The sequence below is a fragment of the Geotrypetes seraphini genome, chromosome 7 (assembly GCF_902459505.1).
Source record: "Geotrypetes seraphini chromosome 7, aGeoSer1.1, whole genome shotgun sequence".
Lineage (NCBI taxonomy): Eukaryota > Metazoa > Chordata > Amphibia > Gymnophiona > Dermophiidae > Geotrypetes > Geotrypetes seraphini.
Window position 1 is genome coordinate 193,342,918 of NC_047090.1, and position 24,565 is coordinate 193,367,482.

Below are 24,565 nucleotides of genomic sequence, written 5' to 3' on the forward strand. Positions count from 1 at the left end.
ACGCAGGTCCTCGACCCCGGAGCGCTTTCACAGTACGTCTCCGGTATCGGACCGAGAATCCGAGCGAGAGCCCCGCTATTCGAGGGAGGCTTCTCCTTCATTCTCAGCCAAACGGCGGTCTCGATCACCGTCCCCGCAAGGGGCCATGGGACCCCATCGACCATCCTTCACGAGGTTCGTCCAGGACATGGGACGTGCCCTTGACTTGGACCTACAATCTGACTCAAGGTACTCCAAGGAATACCTGGCGGAGCTGGATATGCCTTCCCCGCCCCGAGAGTCCCTCAGGCTACCACTGAACCCGGTACTCGGGCAGACCCTTATCAGGAACCTCGAGACTCCTTACATGATGACGGCGGTCCCATCCAAAATGGAGTCTAAGTACCGGACGGTACCTCACCCGGGGCTTGAGCAACCACAGCTGTCCCACCAATCCCTGCTGGTGGAATCATCTCTGAAAAAAGCTCACCCCTCGAGGGTGTCCGCGGCGGTCCCCCCTGGACGCGAAGGCTGGACACTGGACAAATTCGGACGCCGGTTGTACCAGAACTCTATGATGACCGCCAGAGTCCTGAACTACACCTTCACTTTTTCCTCCTACCTGAAGCACCTCATTGGACGGCTCGCCTCCTTCTCGGAGAGCTTACCCACCCCTCGCCAGACAGAGTTCAGCCTCCTCCTCGAGGATTTTTCCAACCTCAGGCTACACCTGTTCCACGCCGCTTACGACGGCTTCGAACTATCTTCCACGGTCGCAGCCTTCGCGGTGGCCATGCACCGGCTGGCATGGCTACGATTCGTCGATATGGACCCCAACCTGCAAGATCGACTAGCCAACCTCCCCTGCGTCAGGAAGGAACTCTTTGACGACACCATCGAAGCTGCTACGAAACGGCTGTCTGAACACGAACGCTCATTCGCATCTCTTGTCCGACAGAAGCCTAAACCACAGACCTCTCGCCCCTTCCGGGGATTACCTCAACGCTACCCCCAGAAGTCCACACCGGCCTTTTCAAGACCGCCACCGCGACGCCCCCAGGCTCACTCTAGGGCTCCACCAAAGTCACAGCCCACGGCGTCGGCGAAGCCATCTCCGTCCTTTTGACGGAATGAGCGGACGGGGGCGGGCCCCCTCCGCACCTCCACCCGGCCCCCTCCCCATCGGGGGCCGCCTTCAAGTCTACTACCCTCACTGGAAAGCCATCACGTCGGACTCATTAGTCCTTGGCGTGATCTCATCAGGGTACTCGCTCAACTTTCGGGAGGTACCCCCCGACAGCCCACCGAGGGCGTGTCCTCCAAACCGAGCGCAGTTGCCCCTCCTCCTCTCCGAGGCACAGGACCTCCTCCGCCTGCGGGCGGTGGAGCCGGTCCCCCAAAATCAAAGGGGCCAAGGATTTTACTCCCGCTACTTCCTGGTACCGAAGAAGACGGGAGACCTGCGCCCGATCCTGGACTTAAGGCGCCTGAACAAGTTTCTGGTACGGGAAAAGTTTTGGATGCTTTCCCTCCCGATCCTTTACCCCTTGATCAGCGAAGGCGATTGGCTCTGCTCCCTCGATCTGAAGGAGGCCTACACCCATATTCCGGTGCACTCTGCTTGCCGCAGGTTCCTGCGCTTTCAGGTGGGGGACCTCCACCTGCAATATCGGGTCCTCCCCTTCGGCCTGTCCTCGTCCCCCCGAGTCTTCACGAAGTGCCTCGTAGTAGTTGCAGCTACCTTGCGCTCCCAGGGTCTGCAGGTATTGGACGATTGGTTGATCAAAGCCTCGACCAGGGAGGGGGTTATCTCAGCGACCCAACAGACTATTACTGCGCTTCAGTGTCTGGGGTTCGAGATAAACTTCCCAAAATCCCAGCTATGCTCCTCTCAGTCCTTACAATTCATCGGGGCCGTGCTGGACACGGTCCGTCTGCGTTCCTTCCTCCCTCCTCAGCGTCTGGAGGCGTTGGTAAATCTGAGCCGACAACTCTCGAGATCGACTACCGTCTCGGCACGACAGATGATGACGCTCCTCGGCCATATGGCCTCCACAGTCCACGTTACCCCGCTTGCCCGCCTCCATCTGCGGTTACCACAGTGGACCTTGGCATCACAATGGCGACAGGATCAGGACCCGATCTACCGCCACGTGACAGTGACTCCTTCCTTGCAAAGATCGCTCCGTTGGTGAGTCGACTCTTCGAATCTTTCCAAGGGTTTGCTCTTTCTCGCCCCGCCACACCACAAGGTCCTAACCACGGACTCGTCGGAGTACGCTTGGGGGGCTCATGTAGACGGTCTACACACGCAAAGCCTATGGACCACAGAGGACCGTCACTGCCACATCAACGTGCTGGAGCTTCGGGCCATTTACCTCGTCGCGGTGGCCTTTCAGCATCTGCTTCACGACCGGGTGGTTCTCGTCCGCACGGACAACCAGGTGGCGATGTACTACGTAAACAAGCAAGGAGGGACGGGGTCTTGGCCCCTCTGCCAGGAGGCCTTACGGCTCTGGGAGTGGGCTGTCTCCCAAAACATCTCCCTTCGAGCGGTTTACATCCAAGGGGAACAAAACTGCCCTGGCGAACAGGCTCAGCCGCCTCCTCCAGCCACACAAGTGGTCCCTGCACTCTCAGGTGCTGCGACAGGTGTTCGACACTTGGGGGACTCCCCAGATAGACCTGTTCGCCTCCCCCGACAATCAAAAACTGCCTCTCTTCTGTTCGAGGATATACTCCCCGGACCGTCTCGAGGCCGATGCCTTCCTCCTAGATTGGGAGGGAAAGTTCCTCTATGCGTTCCCGCCGTTTCCTCTGATTCCGAGGACGCTGGTCCATCTAAAATCTCTGAGGGCCACTCTGATCCTGATCGCTCCTTGATGGCCCCGCCAGCCTTGGTTCTCCCTGCTACTTCAACTCAGTGTCAGGGAACCTCTACTTCTGCCTGTCTTTCCCTCTCTGCTATCTCAGAGTCGGGGTTCACTGTTACATCCCAATCTTCAGTCTCTTCATCTGACTGCTTGGTTTCTTTCCCCTTGACTTCCTTCCCTGTATCTCAGTCGGTCAGGGAAGTGTTGGAGGTTTCTCGGAAGGTCTCGATTAGACTCTGCTATTCTCAGAAGTGGACTAGATTCTCGTCCTGGTGCTCCTCTCACCGCCAGGACCCGGTGTCGGTCCCTGTGTCCTTGGTTCTGGAGTATTTACTCCATTTATCTCACTCTGGCCTGAAGACCAGTTCCATTCGAGTCCATCTCAGCGCCATCCCTTAGTTTCCCGTTTCATGAAGGGGCTCCTGAATGTTCATCCTCCCCTCAAACCGCCTCCGGTGGTTTGGGATCTCAATGTGGTTCTAGCTCAACAGATGAATCCTCCATTTGAGCCTATGGATAAGTGTCATCTTAAGTTTCTCACTTGGAAAGTGATCTTCCTACTCGCCCTCACTTCTGCTCGGAGGGTTAGTGAGCTGCAGGCCTTGGTGGCGGACCCACCTTTCACGGTATTCCACCATGACAAGGTGGTCCTCCGCACTCACCCTAAGTTTTTGCCTAAGGTGGTGTCTGATTTTCATCTCAACCAGTCCATTGTTCTACCTGTGTTCTTCCCCAAGCCCCACTCTCATCCCGGAGAGGTGGCGCTTCACACTCTCGACTGCAAGCGGGCGTTGGCCTTCTACCTCCAACACACCCAGTCTCATCTGACGGCCCCCCAGTTGTTTTTGTCCTTCGACCCTAACAGGTTGGGGCACCCAGTTTCCAAGCGCACCCTGTCCAACTGGTTAGCTGCTTGTATTTCCTTCTGCTATGCTCAGGCTGGTCTCGCGCTGCACGGTCGAGTTACGGGACATAAGGTCCGAGCGATGGCAGCTTCGATAGCTTTCCTCAGGTCCACGCCTATCGAGGATATCTGCAAGGCTGCCACTTGGTCTTCGGTTCATACCTTCACCTCACACTACTGCCTGGATACACTGTCCAGGAGCGATGGCCGGTTTGGCCAATCGGTCTTATGTAACCTATTTTCTTAAATTGCCAACCTCCCTCCATCTCTTATCAGTTAGCTTGGAGGTCACCCACATGTGAGAATATCATGCCTGCTTATCCTGGGATAAAGCACAGTTACTTACTGTAACAGGTGTTATCCAGGGACAGCAGGCATATATTCTCACAACCCGCCCACCTCCCCGGGGTTGGCTTCTTTGCTGGATATGTGAAATGGAGACCACGAGGAGGGGATGCGCCCTCTAGTGGAGCAGGAGGCACACATGCGTGGTGCAGCCAGCAAGCTTGAATCTTCAATCAAGTTTGCTTGAAATGCTGTCCGCATCGGGGCTCCGTAGATGACGTCACCCACATGTGAGAATATATGCCTGCTGTCCCTGGATAACACCTGTTACGGTAAGTAACTGTGCTTTTTCTAGGGCTGGGGAGAATTAAGAACAGCTCTCCTCTCTGTCTGAGCTACACTTGATGAAGTTACTACTACTATTATTTCTATGAATTATTTCTATAGTGTTATCAGATGTATGCAGCAAGAAAGATGGTCCCTGCTAGAAGGAGCTTTCAATCTAAACAGACAAGACAGACAAACAGGATGTTATGGATATAGTTAAGGGGAATGGTTAATCTGCTGGCTAGGTTGGTGGGCAGTGGGAAATAGAGAAATACTTTTAAAACCAATAGGAGTAAATATTTTTTTCAGAGAACAGTTAAGCTCTGGAACACATGGTAACAGCAGTTAACGTAGCTGGGTTTGAACAAGTACCCAGAGGAAACGTCCATAGTTTACTATTGAGACAGTCATGGGGATCACTAGAATGGAATGTTGCTGCAGTTTGGGGGTTTTGCCAGGTACTTATGACCTGGATTGGCCTATGTGGAAACAGGATACTGGGCTAGATGGACCATTGGTCTGACCCAGTTTAGCTATTCTTAGATTCTGTATTGTAGAGTTGCAGGAATATCCTCTGTATTTTTCCCCATTAAATTTTTTCTATCAGAAATTAGAGTAAACAGAAAAACAGAGACTATAACATAAACCAAACGCCAGGGGTCGCAGCTAAAGCAAAAGGGATTAGACGGTAACTAAATTGTACAAACAATTCTAACTTGTGTTTTGCTCTAACATCACAGTAGACAGAACATATGACCCCCCCACAACAACCTTTCCTATAACCCAGTCCCACTTGTGGTCCCCCCCACCCAAAATCTCATAACTAACCTCTTATCTACTTGTATGTGCCTCTTGATCAAAAGTAAATACATAATAGCATAAAAATGATATAACAGTGTCTTAACATAGTGCCATAGTAAATGATGGCGGATGCCTATTACCGTATTTTCACATAGATAACGCGCACCCGTGTAAAACGCGCACACGGGTATAGCGCGCGAAAAACACAACTTTATGTACAGAAACTTTTATATACCGCGCACACACGTATACCGCGCATGCTGCCCAACTCTCCTTTCACCCGCCCCGACTCTCCTCTGGCCACCCCGACTCTCCTTTCGCCCGCCCCGACTCTCCTCTCCCCCTTGAAGTCCTGTCCCCACCCTGAAAACCTGATGCCCCCCCCCCGACGTTCGATTCACCACCCCCCCTCGCAGGACCGCTCGCACCCCCACCCGGAACGACCGCTCGCACGCGCTCCCACCAGCACCCGCACCCACGATCGGAGCAAGAGGGAGCCCAAGCCCTCTTGCCCGGCCGACTCCCCAACTCCCCGACAATATCGGGCCAGGAGGGAGCCCAAACCCTCCTGGCCACGGCGACCCCCTAACCCCACCCCGCACTACATTACGGGCAGGAGGGATCCCAGGCCCTCCTGCCCTCGACGCAAAACCCCTCCCCCCAATGACCGCCCCCCCCAAGAACCTCCGACCGCCCCCCCAGCCGACCCGCGACCCCCCTGGCGACCCCCACGACCCCCCCACCCCCCTTCCCCGTACCTTTGGTAGTTGGCCGGACAGACGGGAGCCAAACCCGCCTGTCCGGCAGGCAGCCAACGAAGGAATGAGGCCGGATTGGCCCATCTGTCCTAAAGCTCCGCCTACTGGTGGGGCCTAAGGCGCGTGGGCCAATCAGAATAGGCCCTGGAGCCTTAGGTCCCACCTGGGGGCGCGGCCTGAGGCACATGGTCGGGTTGGGCCCATGTGCCTCAGGCCGCGCCCCCAGGTGGGACCTAAGGCTCCAGGGCCTATTCTGATTGGCCCACGTGCCTTAGGCCCCACCAGTAGGCGGAGCTTTAGGATGGATGGGCCAATCCGGCCTCATTCCTTCGTTGGCTGCCTGCCGGACAGGCGGGTTTGGCTCCCGTCTGTCCGGCCAACTACCAAAGGTACGGGGAAGGGGGGTGGGGGGGTCGTGGGGGTCGCCAGGGGGATCGCGGGTCGGCTGGGGGGCGGTCGGAGGTTCTTGGGGGGGGCGGTCGTTGGGGGGGAGGGGGGTTTGCGTCGAGGGCAGGAGGGCCTGGGATCCCTCCTGCCCGTAATGTAGTGCGGGGTGGGGTTAGGGGGTCGCCGTGGCCAGGAGGGTTTGGGCTCCCTTCTGGCCCAACTACCAAAGGTACGGGGAAGGGGGGTGGGGGGGTCGTGGGGATCGCCAGGGGGGTCGCGGGTCGGCTGGGGGGGGCGGTCGGAGGTTCTTGGGGGGGGCGGTCGTTGGGGGATGGGGTGTTTGCGTCGAGGGCAGGAGGGTCTGGGATCTCTCCTGCCCGTAATGTAGTGCGGGGTGGGGTTAGGGGGTCGCCGTGGCCAGGAGGGTTTGGGCTCCCTTCTGGCCCGATATTGTCGGGAAGTCGGCGGTCCTTCGGGGTGGGGGTGCGAGTGGTCCTGCCGGGGGGGGGATGTATCGGACGTCGGGGAGTCGGCCGGGCAAGAGGGCTTGGGCTCCCTCTTGCTCCGATCGTGGATGCGGGTGCGGGTGGGAGCGCGTGCGAGCGGTCGTTCGGGGTGGGGGTGCGAGCGGTCCTGCTGGGGGGGTGAATCGGGAGTCGGGTGGGGTGGGAACTATGTTTAAAAACTTTTGTATAACGCGCTCACGCATATAACGCGCGAGGGGTATGCGCGGTAGGTAAAAACGCGTATAACGCGCGCGTTATATGCGTGAAAATACGGTAGTTATTCTCATTAAAAATACATGATTAAGTTAACTTGTCTCTTCTTTGATATTTCTGGGCCATAGACTAAAGGCCACCTGGTATTGTCCTAGGTTCCAACTGCTGAAGGTGCCATCTTCCCTTGCCTTTACCTTTCAGATCCTTTGACAGTTCAGCATAAATTCATAGTTTATTAAATATACTACGCCAGACCCCCAGTCAGGACCCTTCTTCAACTTTCAATTTCTGTGCAATGCCCATTTTTGCTGTCAATATAAGCAGATGACCTAAGCTTGGAGGTGGCCCAGCTTTAGCGTCCCATCTACCACCCTTTCTGTAAAAAAATATTTCCTTAGACTACTCCTGAGCCTATCACCTCTTAACTTCATCCTATGCCCTCTCATTCCAGAGCTTCCTTTCAAATGAGTTGCAGAGAGAGACAGAGGGAGAGAGAAGCTAAAGGGGGGAAAAACGCAGAAAAAAGAGAAGGAGAGAGAAGAGGCAGGAGACCAAGAGGGGAATCGGCGAGAGTTAGCTCCGCCCACCCACCCCAATGTTGACCACCGAAGCTCTGCCTTAAAAGGGGAGGGGCCAACGGCGCTCAGCCGTTCGGCGCACGTCAAAGGCGAGCGTTAAAGGCGCTTGCCTTAGTGAGAGTGCCTTTGCAAAGGGACAATCCACCGCTAAAGCAGAGCTGAAAGAGACCACAGCAGGCGCAGAGGGCACACAACCAGGCAGACACAGCAGGTATAGAGGAGACACAACCAGGCAGACACAGAGGACAGCAGGTGCTGAGGACAGCCGCAGTCAGGTAGGCACAGAGGACACAGCAGGCGCAGAGGACCACAGCAGACATAGAAGGCATCCATAGCAGACCAGCAAGCAGGCAGCAATGGAAGCAGCAGACAGAAGCAAGATGTTGAGCTATCCAGTTTTCTGTACCGTCTGCCATATGTATGACTACCTCTTCTCTGGGAGGCAGTCTTACGTATGCGCTTGATGCGGAGAACTGAAGAGACAAGTCAGACTCCCGGAGGTTAGAATACTGGAACTGGAGGCACTTCAAGCAGCAGAGGAGGGAGACAGAGATGCAGAGAACGTCAAGACAGGGGAAGCAGAGAACAAGACAGAGGACACCATCGAGGAAGAAGTCCGAGAGCTGGAAAAGTTAATAGACGAGGCATACAGGGAGGCAGTGGAAAATAACCAGCAACAGTGGAACTGCCGAAAGACACCTACAGGGAGTGTGGACCACCCGACGGACAATCACCACAGCAGCGAGAATGAAGGATATGGACCTGCGGCAAGAGAGATGGACATACACCAGGGACACAAACCTGCGGCTGGAGAATCAAGAGAAGATAGAGAGGACAGCAATCGTGGGGGACTCCATCATCAGACAAGTCGACAGCCACATAATGGGAGGAAGACTGGATCGGTTGGTGACTTGCCTACCGGGTGCCAAGGTAGAAGACATAGTGAGCTGCATCGATAGGATCATCGACAGTGTGGAAGAAGAAGATACGGCGGTGGTGATCCATGTGGGGACGAACAACATGAGCAACAGGAACTACAACAGGGAAGTACTGAAGGACCAGTTCCGGATGCTGGGAAGGAAGCTGAAGACCAGAACGCAGAGGATAGCAAACTCAAGTGTATGTACACGAACGCAAGGAGCCTTTGAAATAAGATGGGTGAATTAGAAGCTGTGGCACAAAAAGATAACGTTGACATCATAGGCATCACGGAAACATGGTGGACTGAGGAAAATGTCTGGGACACTGTGCTACTGGGATACAAACTATACCTCAGAGACAGTGGCTCAAAAAGGTGTTACCATGAAATTTCCCACCCTGATTTTCAACGGATGCCTTCTTGTTGACATGGGTTTTTTAAGGAAAAAGAGATCCTCTTCCACCTCGATATGGCCTGTGACATATTTGAACATCTTGATCATGTCTCCCCTCTCTCTGCGTTCCTCGAGTGAGTACAGTTTGACAAACTTGCTGCACTTCTTTGAGGGAGTAAACAGACAGATAGACAAGGGCGACCCGGGCGACATTGTATATCTGGATTTTCAGAAGGCGTTTGACAAGGTTACGCATGAATGACTACTTCGGAAAATTGCGAGCCATGGAATCGAGGGTGAAGTGGATTAAAAACTGGCTGGATCATAGGAAACAGAGAGTGGGGGTAAATGGACAATACTCAGACTGGAAGAGCGTCACCAGTGGGGTGCCGCAGGGCTCAGTGCTTGGACCCATGCTCTTCAACATCTTTATAAATGATCTAGACATTGGTACGATGAGTGAGGTGATTACATTTGCGGACGATACAAAGTTATTCAGAGTAGTGAAGACAAGGGGATTGCGAAGATCTGCAACGTGACATAATCAGGCTCGAGGAACGGGCATCAACATGGCAAATGAGGTTCAACATGGATAAGTGTAAAGTGATGCATGTAGGTAACAAAAATCTCGTGCACGAATACAGGATGTCCGGGGCGGTGCTTGGAGAGACCTCCCAGGAAAGAGATTTGGGAATTCTGATCGACAAGTCGATGAAGCCGTCTGCACAATGCGCCACAGCAGCAAAAAGGGCGAACAGAATGCTAGGAATGATAAAGAAGGGGATCACGAACAGGTCAGAGAAGATTATCATGCCGCTGTACCGGGCCATGGTACGCCCTCACCTGGAGTACTGCGTCTAGCACTGGTCGCCGTACATGAAGAAGGACACGGTACTACTCAAAAGGGTCTAGAGAAGAGCGACTAAGATGGTTAAGGGGCTGGAGGAGTTGCCGTACAGTGAAAGATTAGAGAAACTGGGCCCTTTTCTCCCTCGAAGAGAGGAGATTGAGAAGGGACATGATCAAAACATTCAAGGTACTGAAGGGAATAGACTTAGTAGATAAGGACAGGTTGTTCACCCTCTCCAAGGTAGGGAGAACGAGAGGGCACTCTCTAAAATTGAAAGGGGATAGATTCCGTACAAACGTAAGGAAGTTCTTCTTCACCCAGAGAGTGATAGAAAACTGCAATGCTCTTCCGGAGTCTGTCATAGGGGAAAACATCCTCCAGGGATTCAAGACAAATTTAGACAAGTTCCTGCTGAACCAGAATGTACACAGGTAGGGCTAGTCTCAGTTAGGGTGGTGGTCTTTGAGCAAGGGCCGCCATGTGAGCAGACTGCTGGGCACGATGGGCCACTGGTCTGACCCAACAGCGGCAATTCTTATGTTCTTATGAGTGAGACTCGACTCACGTGCATTTACATTACATAGGTATTTAAACGTCTCTCAAGATCAAAAAGAGTAGTGACAGTAAAACCCAAACGATTCCAAAAAATGTCACTCACCAACATTGAAATTCAAAAATGCAACATTGCTGAACAAGGAAGCAAAATACTTAGCTCTGGCACCAGAGGACAGAAATGAAGGAACTCCACCAGTATGAATCGCTACTTCTTTTTTCAATGGCAGGCAAAAACTCCCACAGCACACAGTCAAGTCCACAGCAGAGCCAAAGCCTCCAACAAGCACTTGTTTCACCAACACAGTTGGTTTCTTCATGGATTCTCAAAAAGCTTCCAGAATCCACTGTATTCTCCTTTAGAAGTTCACCAAACAGCTTTCATAGCCAAAAAGTTAAATACCAGCTTCAAACGTTTGAAGAGAGTGGAAAACATGGAAAAGGATCTGCAAAAGTTACAGGAATGGTCTAATATCTGGCATCTAAAATTCAATACTGAAAAATGCATTTGGGGATTAATAATAGGAAGGAACCGTATATGCTGGGAGGAGAGAAGCTGATATGCACGGACGGGGAGAGGGACCTTGGGGTTATAGTGTCTGAAGATCTAAAGGCAAAAAAAACAGTGCAACAAGGCGGTGGCTGCTGCCAGAAGGATGTTGGGCTGTATTAAAGTGAGGTGTAACCAGTAGAAGAATGAAGGTGTTGATGCCCCTGTACAGGTCATAGGTAAGGCCCCATTTGAGTATTGTGTTCAGTTTTGGAGACCGTATCTGGCAAAGGACGTAAGAAGACTTGAAGCGGTCCAGAGGAGGGTGACGAAAATGATAGGAGGCTAGTGCCAGAAGACGTATGAGGAGAGACTGGAAGCCCTGAATATGTTATACCCTAGAGGAAAGGAGGGACAGAGGAGATATGATTCAGACATTCAAATACTTGAAAGGTATTAATGTAGAACAAAATCTTTTGCAGAGAAAGGAAAATGGTAAAACCAGAGGGCATAATTTGAGGCTGAGAGGGTGGTGGATGCCTGGAATGCGCTTCCGAGAGAGGTGGTGGAGATGAAAACAGTGACAGAGTTCAAAAAAGCTTGGGATGAACACAGAGGATCTAGAATCAGAAAATAATAGTAAATATTGAAGAACTAAGGCCAGTACTAGGTAGACTTGCACGGTCTGTATATGGTCGTTTGAGGGAGGATGGGCTGAAGAGGGCTTCAATGGCTGGGAGGGTGTAGATGGCACTCTTCATCAGAATGACAAACTGAAGCCAAAAGGCTGTAGTTCTCAATGTGTAATCACATCATTTGACGACTCTTATAAATTTTGCAACATAACATAGTAGATGACAGCAGATAAAGACCCGAATGGTCCATCCAGTCTGCCCAACCTGATTCAATTTAAATTTTTAATTTTTTTTCTTAGCTATTTCTGGGCAAGAATCCAAAGCTCTACCCGGTACTGTGCTTGGGTTCCAACTGCCAAAATCTCTGTCAAAATCCACTCCAGCCCATCTACACCCTCCCAGCCATTGAAGCTCTCTTCAGCCCATCCTCCCTCAAACGACCATATACAGACCGTGCAAGTCTACCTAGTACTGGCCTTAGTTCTTCAATATTTACTATTATTTTCTGATTCTAGATCCTCTGTGTTCATCCCAAGCTTGCACGGTCTGTGTCTGTGTATGGCCGTTTGGTGGGGGATGGGCTGGAGTGAGCTTTGATGGAGACTTCAGTAGTTGGAACCTAAGAACAGTCCCGGGCAGAGCTTTGGATTTTTGCCCAGAGCTAAGAAGAAAAGCTAAGAAAGAGCTAAGGAGAAAAAAAAAAATTGAATTGAGTCAAGTTAGGCAGACTGGATGGACAATTTGGATCTTTATCTGCCATCATCTACTATCTATGTTACTATCATTAGGGGGTTGCAGTATGTTTTTTTGGGGGGGCGGTTGAGGGGAGGTGTTTTTTTAAGTTCAGAACTTCTACTGGGGAGTACTGTTGCAGAAGATACTGGGAGCTGAACTGTGCCAGAGACAAACAACTGAATCGCAACTGTCAAATAAATACATCCTGTATCCCATGCTGCTAATATAGCAGGAAACAAACAAAAACCAGCTGCAGACTCGGACTCCAAGCAGCAACTAAATGCACAAATGAAAATGAGAGAGCCTATGTTATTTTAGAACCGAAGAAGATTGCTCTAAGAATACAATGGGTCTCTGAAGCTACTTTAGCGCTCCCAAGAAGACAATATGGCACCAGAAAAGAAGCACAAACCTGCAGAAATGCAGGAGAGATAGGAAGTAACAAAAGGAATCAATGGCTGTGCACGAGGAGAAAAGTGAGCATGAAAGGGCCTCAAGAGTAAAATCAGAATGTTTTTAAAGAAAGAAGGGAAACTCAGCACCACCTAGTATCACCCGGATTTGACTCTCCATATTATGAATAAAGAATGAGGCAAGGGGGGGGTACCCAGCATTACTGAGTATCACCCCAGCTTCAGGCTGGACTTTCTGTTAAGCTTGACACCCAAACACTGCCCTGGGTAGGAACTAGTTGATGAGGCCCAAATAGGAGCTGCTGGAACCATCATCCTGAACGCTTGCTTTTAAGGGGCTTAAGTTTTTGTCTCCATCCATGTGTGGGTGTACACAAGCCCAGTGGCCTGAGCTGCTCTGAGAGGGACGAAAAGGCAATGTGATTTGGTGTGGGCTGAATTGAGGTGGCTGTATCACATGAGTTTCACATGTGGGTAAGGTCTGCTTCTTGGCATATGGACAAGCGTTTTGTATATCTGAACTTGAAGCTGTCTCTTAAGTTTTATGTAGTGGTGTATTGCTAAAGCTGTTTTTTGTTGTTTTTTTCTTGGTTCCTGCAGGAGCTGGAGAATGCAGAATTTATCCCGATGCCTCACAGCCCCTCTCTCACAAGCATGGAGTCCTCACCTTTCCAGCAGCTGCAGGCATTGAGAGCAAGTCCTGAAATAGTTGCGCAGTATAAGAAGCCCTGTGAGGAAACATCGGTAAAGCATGAAACTTGAAAGCCTTTGAGAGGAGCATACAGGAGACTGAGGTTTAGGGGTGGGGCATTGAGGATATCGATAATAGGATGATTCTGGAGGAAACCATATTGAACACTTAGCAGATGTCCCTTCTCTTAGTCTCCTCACTATACCTTCTTTATGTACTTCCCACTCATAGGACTCGGACTGTGTGAGGAAGGTGTCAGCTGCTGCTTGTGTATGCAGCTCACTGAAGGCAGAGGTGCAGCGGCTCCAGGCAATGGTGATGCAGTGCTTATCCCAACAGCAACAACTGCAGCAGGAGAACCTCCGTCTCTCCATGGAACTCTGCAGGCTAACCCAAGAAGCTGAGGAAGCAAAGTGGGTGAGTTATAGGGGCTGCCAAGTATTTTCCACCCAAGAGACACACTGCAAATCAATCTTGGTGCACTCAATCCTTGTCAGTAAGTAACTTTAGAACTTCATAACTTTTTTTAACATACTATTCCACTGGTTCCAAAACTTGTCAGTTTTTCAGAATAAGTTCAGTTCACTGCCACCAACCCATGCAGATCTATCTTATGCACCTTCATTGTGGATATTCGGAAAAGCGGGAGCAGGCAAGAGATGTCTTCTAACAAGGGACCTTTATTAGAAAGCATTCGATTAGAGAATACTCTTGTTTTAATGTTAATTTGTTTATCTGTTAATTGGAATTTCTGTTCTATTTTTTAAATTGGAAAATCAGTTGTTTTGCACTTATGATTGTCTAATTTTGTTTTTGTATTTCTTTTATTTTCTTTATTTGGCAGTACATGTTTTATTTATTTATTTTAAAATTTCTATTCCGCTTAAAACCTAAGCAGATTATATTAAAAGCACATACGTAAGCTCTTATATATAGAAACATGACGGCAGGTAAAAGGCCCTTTTGAATTCAGATAGTCTCTGCTTCCACCACCTCTTCTGGGAGATTGTTCCACGCATCTACCACCCTTTCTGTATAAAAGTATTTCCTCAGATTACTCCGGAGCCTATCACCTCTTAACTTCATCCTATGCCCTCTCATTGAAGAGTTTCCTTTCAAATGAAAGAGATTCGACCGCGCACATTTATATTATGTAGGTATTTAAACGTCTCTATCGTATCTCCCCTTTCCTGCAAAGTATACAGATTGAGATATTTAAGTCTGTCGCCATACACCTTATCACGAAGACTACACACTATTTTAGTATCCTTCCTCTGGACTGACTCCATCCTTTTTATATCATTTTGAAGGTGCGGCCTCCAGAATTGTACACAATATTCTAAATGAGGTCTCACCAGAGTCTTACACAAAGGCATCAATACCTCCTTTTTCCTACTGGCAATGCCTCTCCCTATGCAACCTAGTATTTTTCTAGCTTTTGCCATCACCTTTTCAACCTGTTTGGCCACCTTAAGATCATCACATACAATCACACCCAAGTCCCGCTCTTCCGTTGTGCACATAAGTTCTTCACCCTCCATTGAAAGCAACATGTCAGCATTCACATCTAACTTCTACTATCAGAATATCTAATTATATATATCTTATCTAAAAAAGTATTCCACATTAATAAAATGCTTGTACAAATCAATGAGTTTTCAGTTCTTTTCTAAAAGATTTCAAGTCCTGTTGTCTGCACTCATAACAGTAGCTCCTCTCTAAGATTAAAGAATGCCCGTTTGGCAGCTCATGAAACCATAGTCTTAGGGGTACCCCCTTTCTTCAAAGTTCTGCATTAATTCACTGACCTTGTTATCATATTCAACTGGGCTGCTACAAATCTGGCAATATCTTCAGCATTGAGCATAAGGTATACTGGCTTTCATTGGATATGGGTGCATACTTGTAAATTCCAATTGCAAATTTCTATCCATCCCTTTTATAAACACTGTTGTCAGAAAATGGTCCCTCCTCCTTTACTACTAATACATCGAAAAAGGCAATAGTAGTAAGAGCATATTCTTACTACTCTCAGATTCTTGTGGCACTCTCTAGACCGTTATAGGAAATCTTACAAGCATGACCAGCAGGTGGAGACTGAAACAAAACTGTGGAATAGTACATAATAGGTGCCTTTCCCTATTCCTATCAGTCTTCTTTCAGTTTCAGCAGGTGTGAGGAGCTGTACCCATCTCCCTTGGTAGGGCTGTTGGAATTTGTTTAGGGATTCTAGTCCCTGTTTTTGACCGGATTGAGCTTGGGTGGGCCTTGTTTGGGGGTCTGTCCAATCTCGGGGGTATCAACCCCAGAGAGTCTCGTTCTGGGTCCCTCCCCCCATTTCTTCCACCTCTCCAACATTTTTTTAGAGGAGCCTGAGCAGTAAGCCTTGGCCCCCCTAAGTCAAGCAAGTCAAGCAAGGCATACTTCTTTGAGAACCAGTGGAGTCTTTCTGTAAGAACATAAGAATTGCAGCTCCTGGATCAGACCACTGGTCCATCCTGCCCAGCAGTCCGCTCATGTGATGGCCCCCAGGTCAAAGACAAGTGCTCTAAATGAGTCCAGCCTCACCTGCGTACGTCCCAGTTTATCAGGAACTTGTCTTGAAACCTTGGAGGGTGTTTTCCCCTACAACAGACTCTGGAAGATCATTCCAGCTCTCCACCACTCTCTGGGTAAAGAAGAACTTCTTTACGTTTGTACGGAATCTATCCCCTTTCAACTTTAGAGAGTGCCCTCTCTTTCTCCCTACCTTGGAGAATGTGAACAGTCTGTTTTTATCTACTAAGTCTATTCCCTTCAGTATTTTGAATGTTTCTATCATGTCTCCTCTCAGTCTCCTCTTTTCAAGGGAGAAGAGACCCAGTTTCTCCAATCTTTCACTGTACGGCAGCTCCCCCAGCCCCTTAACCATTTTAGTAGCTCTTCTCTGGACCCTTTCAAGTAGTACCGTGTCTTTCTTCATGTACGGCAACCAATGCTGGACGCTTTACTCCAGGTGAGGATGCACCATGGCCCAGTACAACGGCATGATAACCTTTTCCAATCTGTTCGTGATCCCCTTCTTTATCATTCCTAGCATTCTGTTCGCCCTTTTTGCCGCCGCAGCACATTGTGCAGACGGCTTCATTGACTTGTCAATCAGAACTCCCAAGTCCCTTTCCTGGGAGGTCTCTCCAAGTACCGCCCCGGACATCCTGTATTCGTGCATGAGATTTTTGTTACCGACATGTATCACTTTGCACTTATCCACGTTGAACCTCATTTGACACGTCGATGCCCATTTCTCGAGCTTGATTATGTCACTTTGTATGTTTTCGCAATCCCCCTGTGTCTTCACTACTCTGAATAACTTCGTATTGTCCGCAAATTTAATCACCTCACTCATTGTACCAATGTCCAGATTGTTTATAAAGATGTTGAAGAGCATGGGTCCAAGCACCGAGCCCTGCGGCATCCCGCTAGTGACACTCTTCCAGTCTGAGTATTGTCCATTTACCCCCACTCTCTGTTTCCTATGCTCCAGCCAGTTTTTAATCCATGTGAGTACATCTGAAAATCTAGATATACAATGTCGACCGGGTCGCCCTTGTCTATCCACCTGTTTACTCCCTCAAAGAAGTGCAGCAAGTTTGTCAGGCAAGATCTGCCTTTGCTGAAACTGTGTTGGCTGGTCCTCATTAAATCGTGTCCGTCAAGCTGATCAATGATGTGGTCCTTTATCAGCGCCTCTACCATTTTTCTCAGTACTGAGGTCAGACTCACCGGTCTGTAGTTTCCCGGATCTCCCCTCAAACCTTTTTTGTGGTAAAATGATTTTTATTACAGCAGAGAAAAACACAGGTACCAAGATTCATCCTAACAAGCAGTGCTCCAAAGAAAATAGTTTAATAGAAAACATTCTCCCCCACCCACCTTCCCCCCCCAACCCCCCCCCCAAGGACTGGAGTCCCCAATATTAAGCACATAAAGTAACAGCACAAATACGAACAGCAAAGTCTCAATCAACAGTTCAAAACACGACTTCGGGCCACTGGAGTCATGGTATTCCAAAAAAGCTCCCAGATGGCCATGAAACGCTCCCCCCGCACAGTAGAAAGATCAGGCACATCTCTACGCTCCCAAGACAGCAGGAGAATCATCTGAGAACGCCACATGGAAGTTGTTGAAGCCTCATTGTTCAGCCATTTAAGAAAAATACATTTTAATGTACATAAAATGGACCACCGAAGGAATGCACGCAATCCTGATGGCCTCGGATGATAGGGTGGAGAAATGGCAAAAATCAGGAGAGGCGAAGGTCGAATAGACACAGTTCAACCCCCCACACCCGGGGCAAAATTTTGATTACTACACAATGGCAAAAGGGGTGACTCACTGGCACTAATACCGTGAAACTTACACACCCATTTCCACACCTTCCGTAAGGGAAGGCCAAAACCCTAAGGTGCATATCAGAAGAGTGAGCGGAAGGAACAGAATGAAAATAAGCACTGAAATGCTCCTACTGATAACACGCTAATTCCAATGAAGTATTAGAGAAGACAGATATGCCCTGAAAATAGTCATTGATGTGACGCAAGCCCAAACCCTCCTTGTACTGTGGTCACATCACCTGTGAGTAAGATAAATGAGCGCGACGACCTCGCCATAAGAAACGTCGGACTAGGCGAATATAGGTGTTCTCATCCCGACAGAGCAAATACAGAGGGAGCATCTGAAATAAATAAAGCCAAGTGGGAAGTATGATCATATTAAGAAGAGCCACCTGCGCCAGAAGGGAAAGGGGATAGGCCTGCCATAGGCGCAATGTAACTGGGAGCAAAATCAGGGGGGGGGTGCGTTTAGGCAAATGGAGGCTTTTGAAAAAAGGAATGGTCTAATGTTTGGCAAATAAAATTCAGTGCAAAGTGTTGCACTTGGGGAGTAGAAATCCGAAGGAACTGTATGTTCTGAGAGATGAGAGACTCATAGAAACATAGAAATTGACGGCAGAAAAGGGCTATAGCCCATCGAGTCTGCCCATACCAATGACCTACTCCCTGATTCTTACTCTCCTAGCGATCCCACATGAATATCCCATTTTCTCTTGAAATCTAACACGCTGCTGGCCTCAATCACCCTCTGAGGCAGCTCGTTCCAATGATCTACCACCCTTTCAGTGAAGAAGTACTTCCTCGCATCACCCTGAAATTTCCCTCCCCTGATTTTCAGCGAGTGTCCTCTGGTTACTGAGGGCCCTGTAAGACTGAAGATATCATCTTTCACCTCTATACGCCCAGTAATATACTTAAAGGTCTCAATCATGTCCCCTCTCTCTCTTCGCTCCTCCAATGAGTACATCCGCAGTTTTTTTAACCTTTCTTCATACGTGAGTTCCCTGAGCCCCAAAACCATCCTGGTAGCCATTCGCTGAACCGACTCAATTCTCAACACATCTTTTCGGTAGTGTGGTCTCCAGAATTGAACACAATACTCGAGATGAGGTCTCACCATGGATCTGTACAGTGGCATTATGACTTCAGGTTTTCTGCTGACAAAACCCCTACGGATACAGCCCATCATTTGTCTTGCCTTGGACGATGCCTTCTCTACTTGATTGGCAGCCTTCATATCGTCGCTAATGATCACTCCTAAATCACGTTCCACCGTGGTCCTGGACAAGGTTTCACCATTTAGTGTGTAAGTTCTGTGTGGATTTTTTTTGCCTAGGTGCATTACTTTACATTTTTTAGCATTGAAGCCCAGCTGCCAAGTTGATGACCACTGTTCAAGCTGTCTTAGGTCCTGTGTCATAAAGTCAGGCACACTGCTTTTGCCAACTATGTTGCATAGTTTGGCATCGTCGGCAAACAGTGATACTTTTCCTCTAAGTCCTTGGGTCAAATCTCCTATGAATAAATTGAATAGAATCGGCCCTAAGACGGAGCCCTGAGGTACTCCACTCATCACTGCTGACGTTTTGGAGGGGGTACCGTTTACCATCACCCTTTGAAGCCTACCATCTAGCCAATCCCTTACCCATGTTGTGAATGTATCCCCTAATCCCATCGATTTTAGTTTGTTCAACAGCCTGCGGTGTGGAACGCTATCAAAAGCTTTGCTGAAGTCCAAGTATATCACGTCAAGGGACTCACCGGCATCCAGATGACTGGTCACCCAATCAAAGAAGTCAATCAGATTAAATTGGCAGGACCTTCCCCTGGTGAATCCGTGTTGATGTGGATCACGTAGATTTTCTTCATCTAGAATTTTGTCAAGTTCCTGTTTGATCAGTGTTTCCATGAGTTTGCACACTATGGATGTAAGACTCACCGGTCTGTAATTTCCTGTCTCCGTTCTGCAGCCCTTTTTGTGGAGTGGAATTACGTTAGCTGTTTTCCAGTCTAGGGGTACTATTCCCGTGCGCATGGAAAGATTGAAGAGTACGGATAGTGGTTCAGCCAGAACTTCACTCAGCTCTCTGAGTACCCTGGGGTGTAGATTGTCTGGCCCCATAGCTTTGTCTACTTTGAGTCTTGAAAGTTCGTGGTAGACATTACTAGGTGTAAACTCGTAATCACGAAACAGGTCATTTTGGCTGTTTCTTATTTGTAGTTGCGGACCATCTCCCGGTGCTTCACAGGTGAATACTGAGCAGAAGTATTCGTTTAGCAGTTCTGCTTTGGTAGTATCAGATTCTGCGTAGTTTCCATCTGATTTCCTAAGGCGTTCTATTCCATTTTTGTTTCTCTTCCTGTCGCTAATGTACCTGAAGAAGGATTTGTCCCCTTTTTTAATGTTCCGTGCTAGATCTTCCTCTGTTTGAAGTTTGGCTTCCCTGACTGCCTTTTTGACAGCCTTAGATCTGGCCTGATAGTCTTCTTTTGCCTCCCTTTTCCCAAGATGTTTGTAGGTAATAAATGTTTCTTTTTTCATTTTAATGAGGTCAGAAATTTCCTTGTTGAACCATTGTGGTTTTTTGTTTCTCCGGCGTTTGCTTACTGTTTTTACGTAGCGGCTAGATGCTTCGTTCAGGATGGATTTTAGGTTTGACCACATATTTTCCGGATTGTCAGTTTCTGCATGGTTTTGCAGCTTTTGATGGACAAAGTCTCTCATGTGGTCGAAATCTGCCTCCCTAAAGTTGAGGACCCTCGTTGCTGTGTTTGATTTAGAGAAGCCTTTCCTGAGGTTGAGCCATACCATGTTGTGGTCGCTGGAGGCCAGCGTGTCTCCCACTGATACTTCCGAGACACTGTCTCCATTTGTGAGTACCAGGTCCAGTATTGCTTTTTCCCTGGTGGGCTCTAATACCATTTGTTTTAGTTGTGCACCCTTAATGGAGGTTATTATTCTCTTGCTACCGCTCGTAGTTGCTGAGAGGGTGTTCCAGTCTGCATCTGGCATGTTGAAGTCGCCTAACAGTACTGTGTCACCACGCAAAGTGATGTTCTCTATGTCCTCAATCAATTCTTTGTCTTCGTCTTCCTTTTGTCTCGGAGGCCTGTATACCACACCGAGGTAAAGGCATTTTTCGTTCCCTCTGGTCAGGTTTACCCAAAGTGATTCCCCTGTGTATCTAACCTCTGTGATCCTGGTAGTTTTGATATTATCCTTAGTGTATAGTGCTACCCCCCCCTCCTAATTTGCCCTCTCTGTCCCGACGAAGTAGATTGTAGCCTGGTATAACCATATCCCACCCATGCGAGTCTGTGAACCAGGTCTCGGATATCGCTACTATGTCAAGGTCTGCATTCCTTATTTCTGTTTCTAGTTCCAGGATTTTGTTGCCCAAGCTGTGTGCATTAACATACATTGCTCTCCAAATTTGTGATGATATGCCTATCCCCGTTAGTGTACTTGCCTTAGGCTCAGAAGTGTGTATACTATGGGTACTTACCTTAGGCTCAGAAGTGTGGGTTTTACTTGCTTCACCAGGATGGATCCTTACTGCTCTGGTATGTATGTGTGAACCCTCCCCCAACTTACCTAGTTTAAAGCCTTCCGAAGTAGATGTGCTAGTCGATGTCCAAAAACTTTCTTGCCTCTCTTTGTTAGGTGAAGTCCATCAGGTCCCTGTAGTCCTTGTAGCGCTGCTCCGTGGTCTAGGAATCCAAAGTTCGTCTCTAAACACCATTCGCGAAGCCACTCGTTGGTCCTATGGATGCGCTCTTCCCTGTCTCTGCCTTTGTCTCTTACTGGGAGGATTGATGAGAAGACCACCTGTGCTCCTGTCTGCTTTAGCTTCCTTCCCAGGGCCTCGAAGTCTTTAGGGATGCTGTCTGATGTGCTTCTGGCAGTATCGTTGGTACCTACATGAATGAGAAACATAGGGAAATGGTCAGTAGGTTTTAGAAGTTTGTCTATACTGGTGGTGATGTCGCGGATCCTGGCTCCAGGATATGCATGGATGGGGAGAGGAACCTTGGGGTGATCGTGTCTGAGGATCTGAATGCAATGAAATAGTGTAACAAGGCAGTGGCTATAGTCAGAAGGACGCTGGGCTATATAGAAAGAGCCATTACCAGAAGTGGAAATGAGGTGTTGATGCCCCTGTACAAGTCGCCATCTGGAATACTGTGTTCATTTTTGGAGGCCTTATCTAACTAAGGATGTAAAAGCAACAAAAATGATATGGGGCTTGCGCCAAAAGATGTAAAAGAAGAGTTTGGAAGACCTGAATGTGTATACTCTAGAGAGGGACAGGGGAGATATGATATAGATGTTTAAATACTTGAAAGGTATTAATATAGAAACAAATGTTTTCCAAAGAAGGGAAAATGGTAAAACTAGAATGCATGAATTGAAGTTGCGGGGTGCAATGTTAGGAAATTCTTTTTCACGAAGAGGGTGGTAGATGCCTGGAATGCGCTTCTGAGGCAGGTGGTAGAGATGAAAACGGTGATGGAATTAAAAAAAGCGTGGAAAGAACACAGAGGATCTCTGGTTAGAAAATGAATGGCATAAAACAAACTAAGGCCGGTACTGGACAATCTTGCAAGGTCTGTGTCCTATATTTGGTGATTTGGTTTAGAATGAGCTAGGGAGGGCTTTGATAGGAGTTCCAGTGCCAGGATGGTTAGGATAGACCAGAGCAGACTTCTATGGTTTATTACCCAGAAATATTAAAGACAATTTAACTATGAATATACTGTACAATGAGTATGAATATTGGGTGTACCGGATGGACCATTCAGGTCTTTTATCTGCTGTCATTTTCTCTGTTATATTGTTTGAAATTCAAAATGGCCAGTAAAATTACACCAAAAATAGCCCATGGAGACTTAATGAAAAGTTCAAAAACACAGAAACGGGTTTTGGAGATGGGAGACCTAAATTCTAGCCCCAAGGACCCTCAAATTGGGTATTTTGTGACCCACCCCAATTCTCCCATAGGAATGGGATTTTACTCACAGCTCACTGTTTGTGCCTGCCTGCAGCTGAAAGGTGGAAAGGACTTTCTGCCTCAGATATTTCTAGCGGCTTTCCCAGACCACAAAATCTTAGGGCTGCAAGCTGAATGGACCGACCTCCACACCCTAGGGATCTTGGAGCTTGATAGGAGTGGATAAATACGCAGTCAGACAAGACTAAATCCTCACTATCTTGAACTTTCTGAGAACTACCAAGAATATCATTACAATTCAAAATAGAAAGTTCACTTCTATCATTCATGGGTTGGGGGAGGGGTAGGCCCCCCTAATGATAGGGACCCACTGATCTGTTGGCCTATCTCCGGTAAAAACTCCCGCAACCAGGCTCTGACTGGAGCCAGGGGAAGGACCCGCAATGAATGCTTTGGAAGAAACGTCCTCTGGAAGGAAAAGAGGTCACACCCCAGCCAGGGCGGTACCTACGAAATCCACTCAAACGTCCCCAGGCAGAACCACCATGCAAAACCTGGCGAGGTTGGTCCTCTGGTGTTTTGTTTTGGGGTTTTTGGGTTTTTTTAAACTGTACTGAGGCACATTAGAGACACTCAAGGCCTGAACCAGCTTATCCAACTCCTCCCCGAAGAGAAAGGAGCTCCAAAAGGGAAATTTACTGAGCTTAGCCTTAGATGTTGCATCTGCCGACTAACTCCAAAGCCATAGGGTACGACAGGCCATCACACCTAGAGCCATGGACTTGACCGAGGCACCCAACAGATCATACATGGCATCAGAGAGAAAAGAAACTTCCAGCTCAAGAACTTCCTGATCCATGAACCAATCAGCCACATTGCGGTCAAGAACTCTCGCAGATAACAGAAACACCAAACCACCAAACTGCCACAATTTGCTGCCTGGACAGCCACATCAAAACTGCGTTTAAGTAGAACTTCCATCTGAGGATCTCTGAGGGCCAAGCCGCCATTCACCGGCACAGTATGTCTGCATGCAATAGCCGAGACACTGCTGGAAACTTAAAAGTATCACTATCCCCATCTGGAATGGGATAGAGTCTGGCCACGAACCGCACCAATCAAAAAAGTGCATCTGGAACATTCCGCGGAGCATGTACTACATCCCAATATCCTGATGCATAGGGAAAGAATGGGATGTTGACCGGACCCCTCTAATAAGAGGGTCCACCACCCGAGGGAGTCCATAGCATCTTCTTCAAAGTGTAAAACTGAAGACACCTGAAGAATGAGCTCCTGCATCTCTTCCCAAGGAAAAATATGCACAACATACGCGTCCTCGCCAACCGGTGCCTTAGAAAAAATTCTATCCAAAACATTAGACCCCCCTAACATCTGGAAAATCCTCCCCAAGATCCAAGTTCCCATCCAAAGGAAAAGGATCTGCCAGAAAAGAAACCTCGGCCCAAGACATCCACGGCCACTTGGACGATGGACGAGGGGGCCAGATAGAGGCAACCTTAGCAGGAGACTGAACAGGGTGGCTGTGGAAGCGAAAGGCTCAGCAGATGACCCCTGGAACTGAAGCAGGACCCCCAGCCGCTTGTAAATAAGCCTTGCACATGGCTAACATAAAATCAGGGCTCAACAACCCTGTCAGCAATCTAGAAATCATAGCATGAGCAGAAGACAGATTTAAGACCTGTTCCTGTCTCTCTAAGACAGGAGAAAGGTCGCCTGAGACAATGGCCAAAATGGATGCGTTTCCCGCCAAAACTGAGGGAAGCACCGTCGCTAAGCTGGCACCTGAAATTAAATGCGGCACCAAAACCAAACTTGACCCCACCGCTATTGAGAACATCGGTAGCATCCATGGCAACACAGGAATTAGAGAATGACACGGGGAAAAAATCTGTCCCCGTCACCGGCCCACCATCCTCTGCACCGCCCCGT

The 24,565-nt window shown here is 48.7% G+C and overlaps 1 protein-coding gene across 3 annotated transcripts in view; it reads left to right on the forward strand.

The window, feature by feature from the left end:
* NEK9 (NIMA related kinase 9) overlaps positions 1-24,565 on the forward strand; it is a 335,370-nt gene that overhangs the window by 306,137 nt on the left and 4,668 nt on the right. For all 3 annotated transcript variants that reach the window (XM_033951413.1, XM_033951412.1, XM_033951411.1), the window contains exons 20-21: positions 13,200-13,343; positions 13,522-13,707. In XM_033951413.1, the coding sequence (XP_033807304.1) occupies positions 13,200-13,343; positions 13,522-13,707 (330 nt within the window). The remainder of the gene's footprint in view (positions 1-13,199; positions 13,344-13,521; positions 13,708-24,565) is intronic.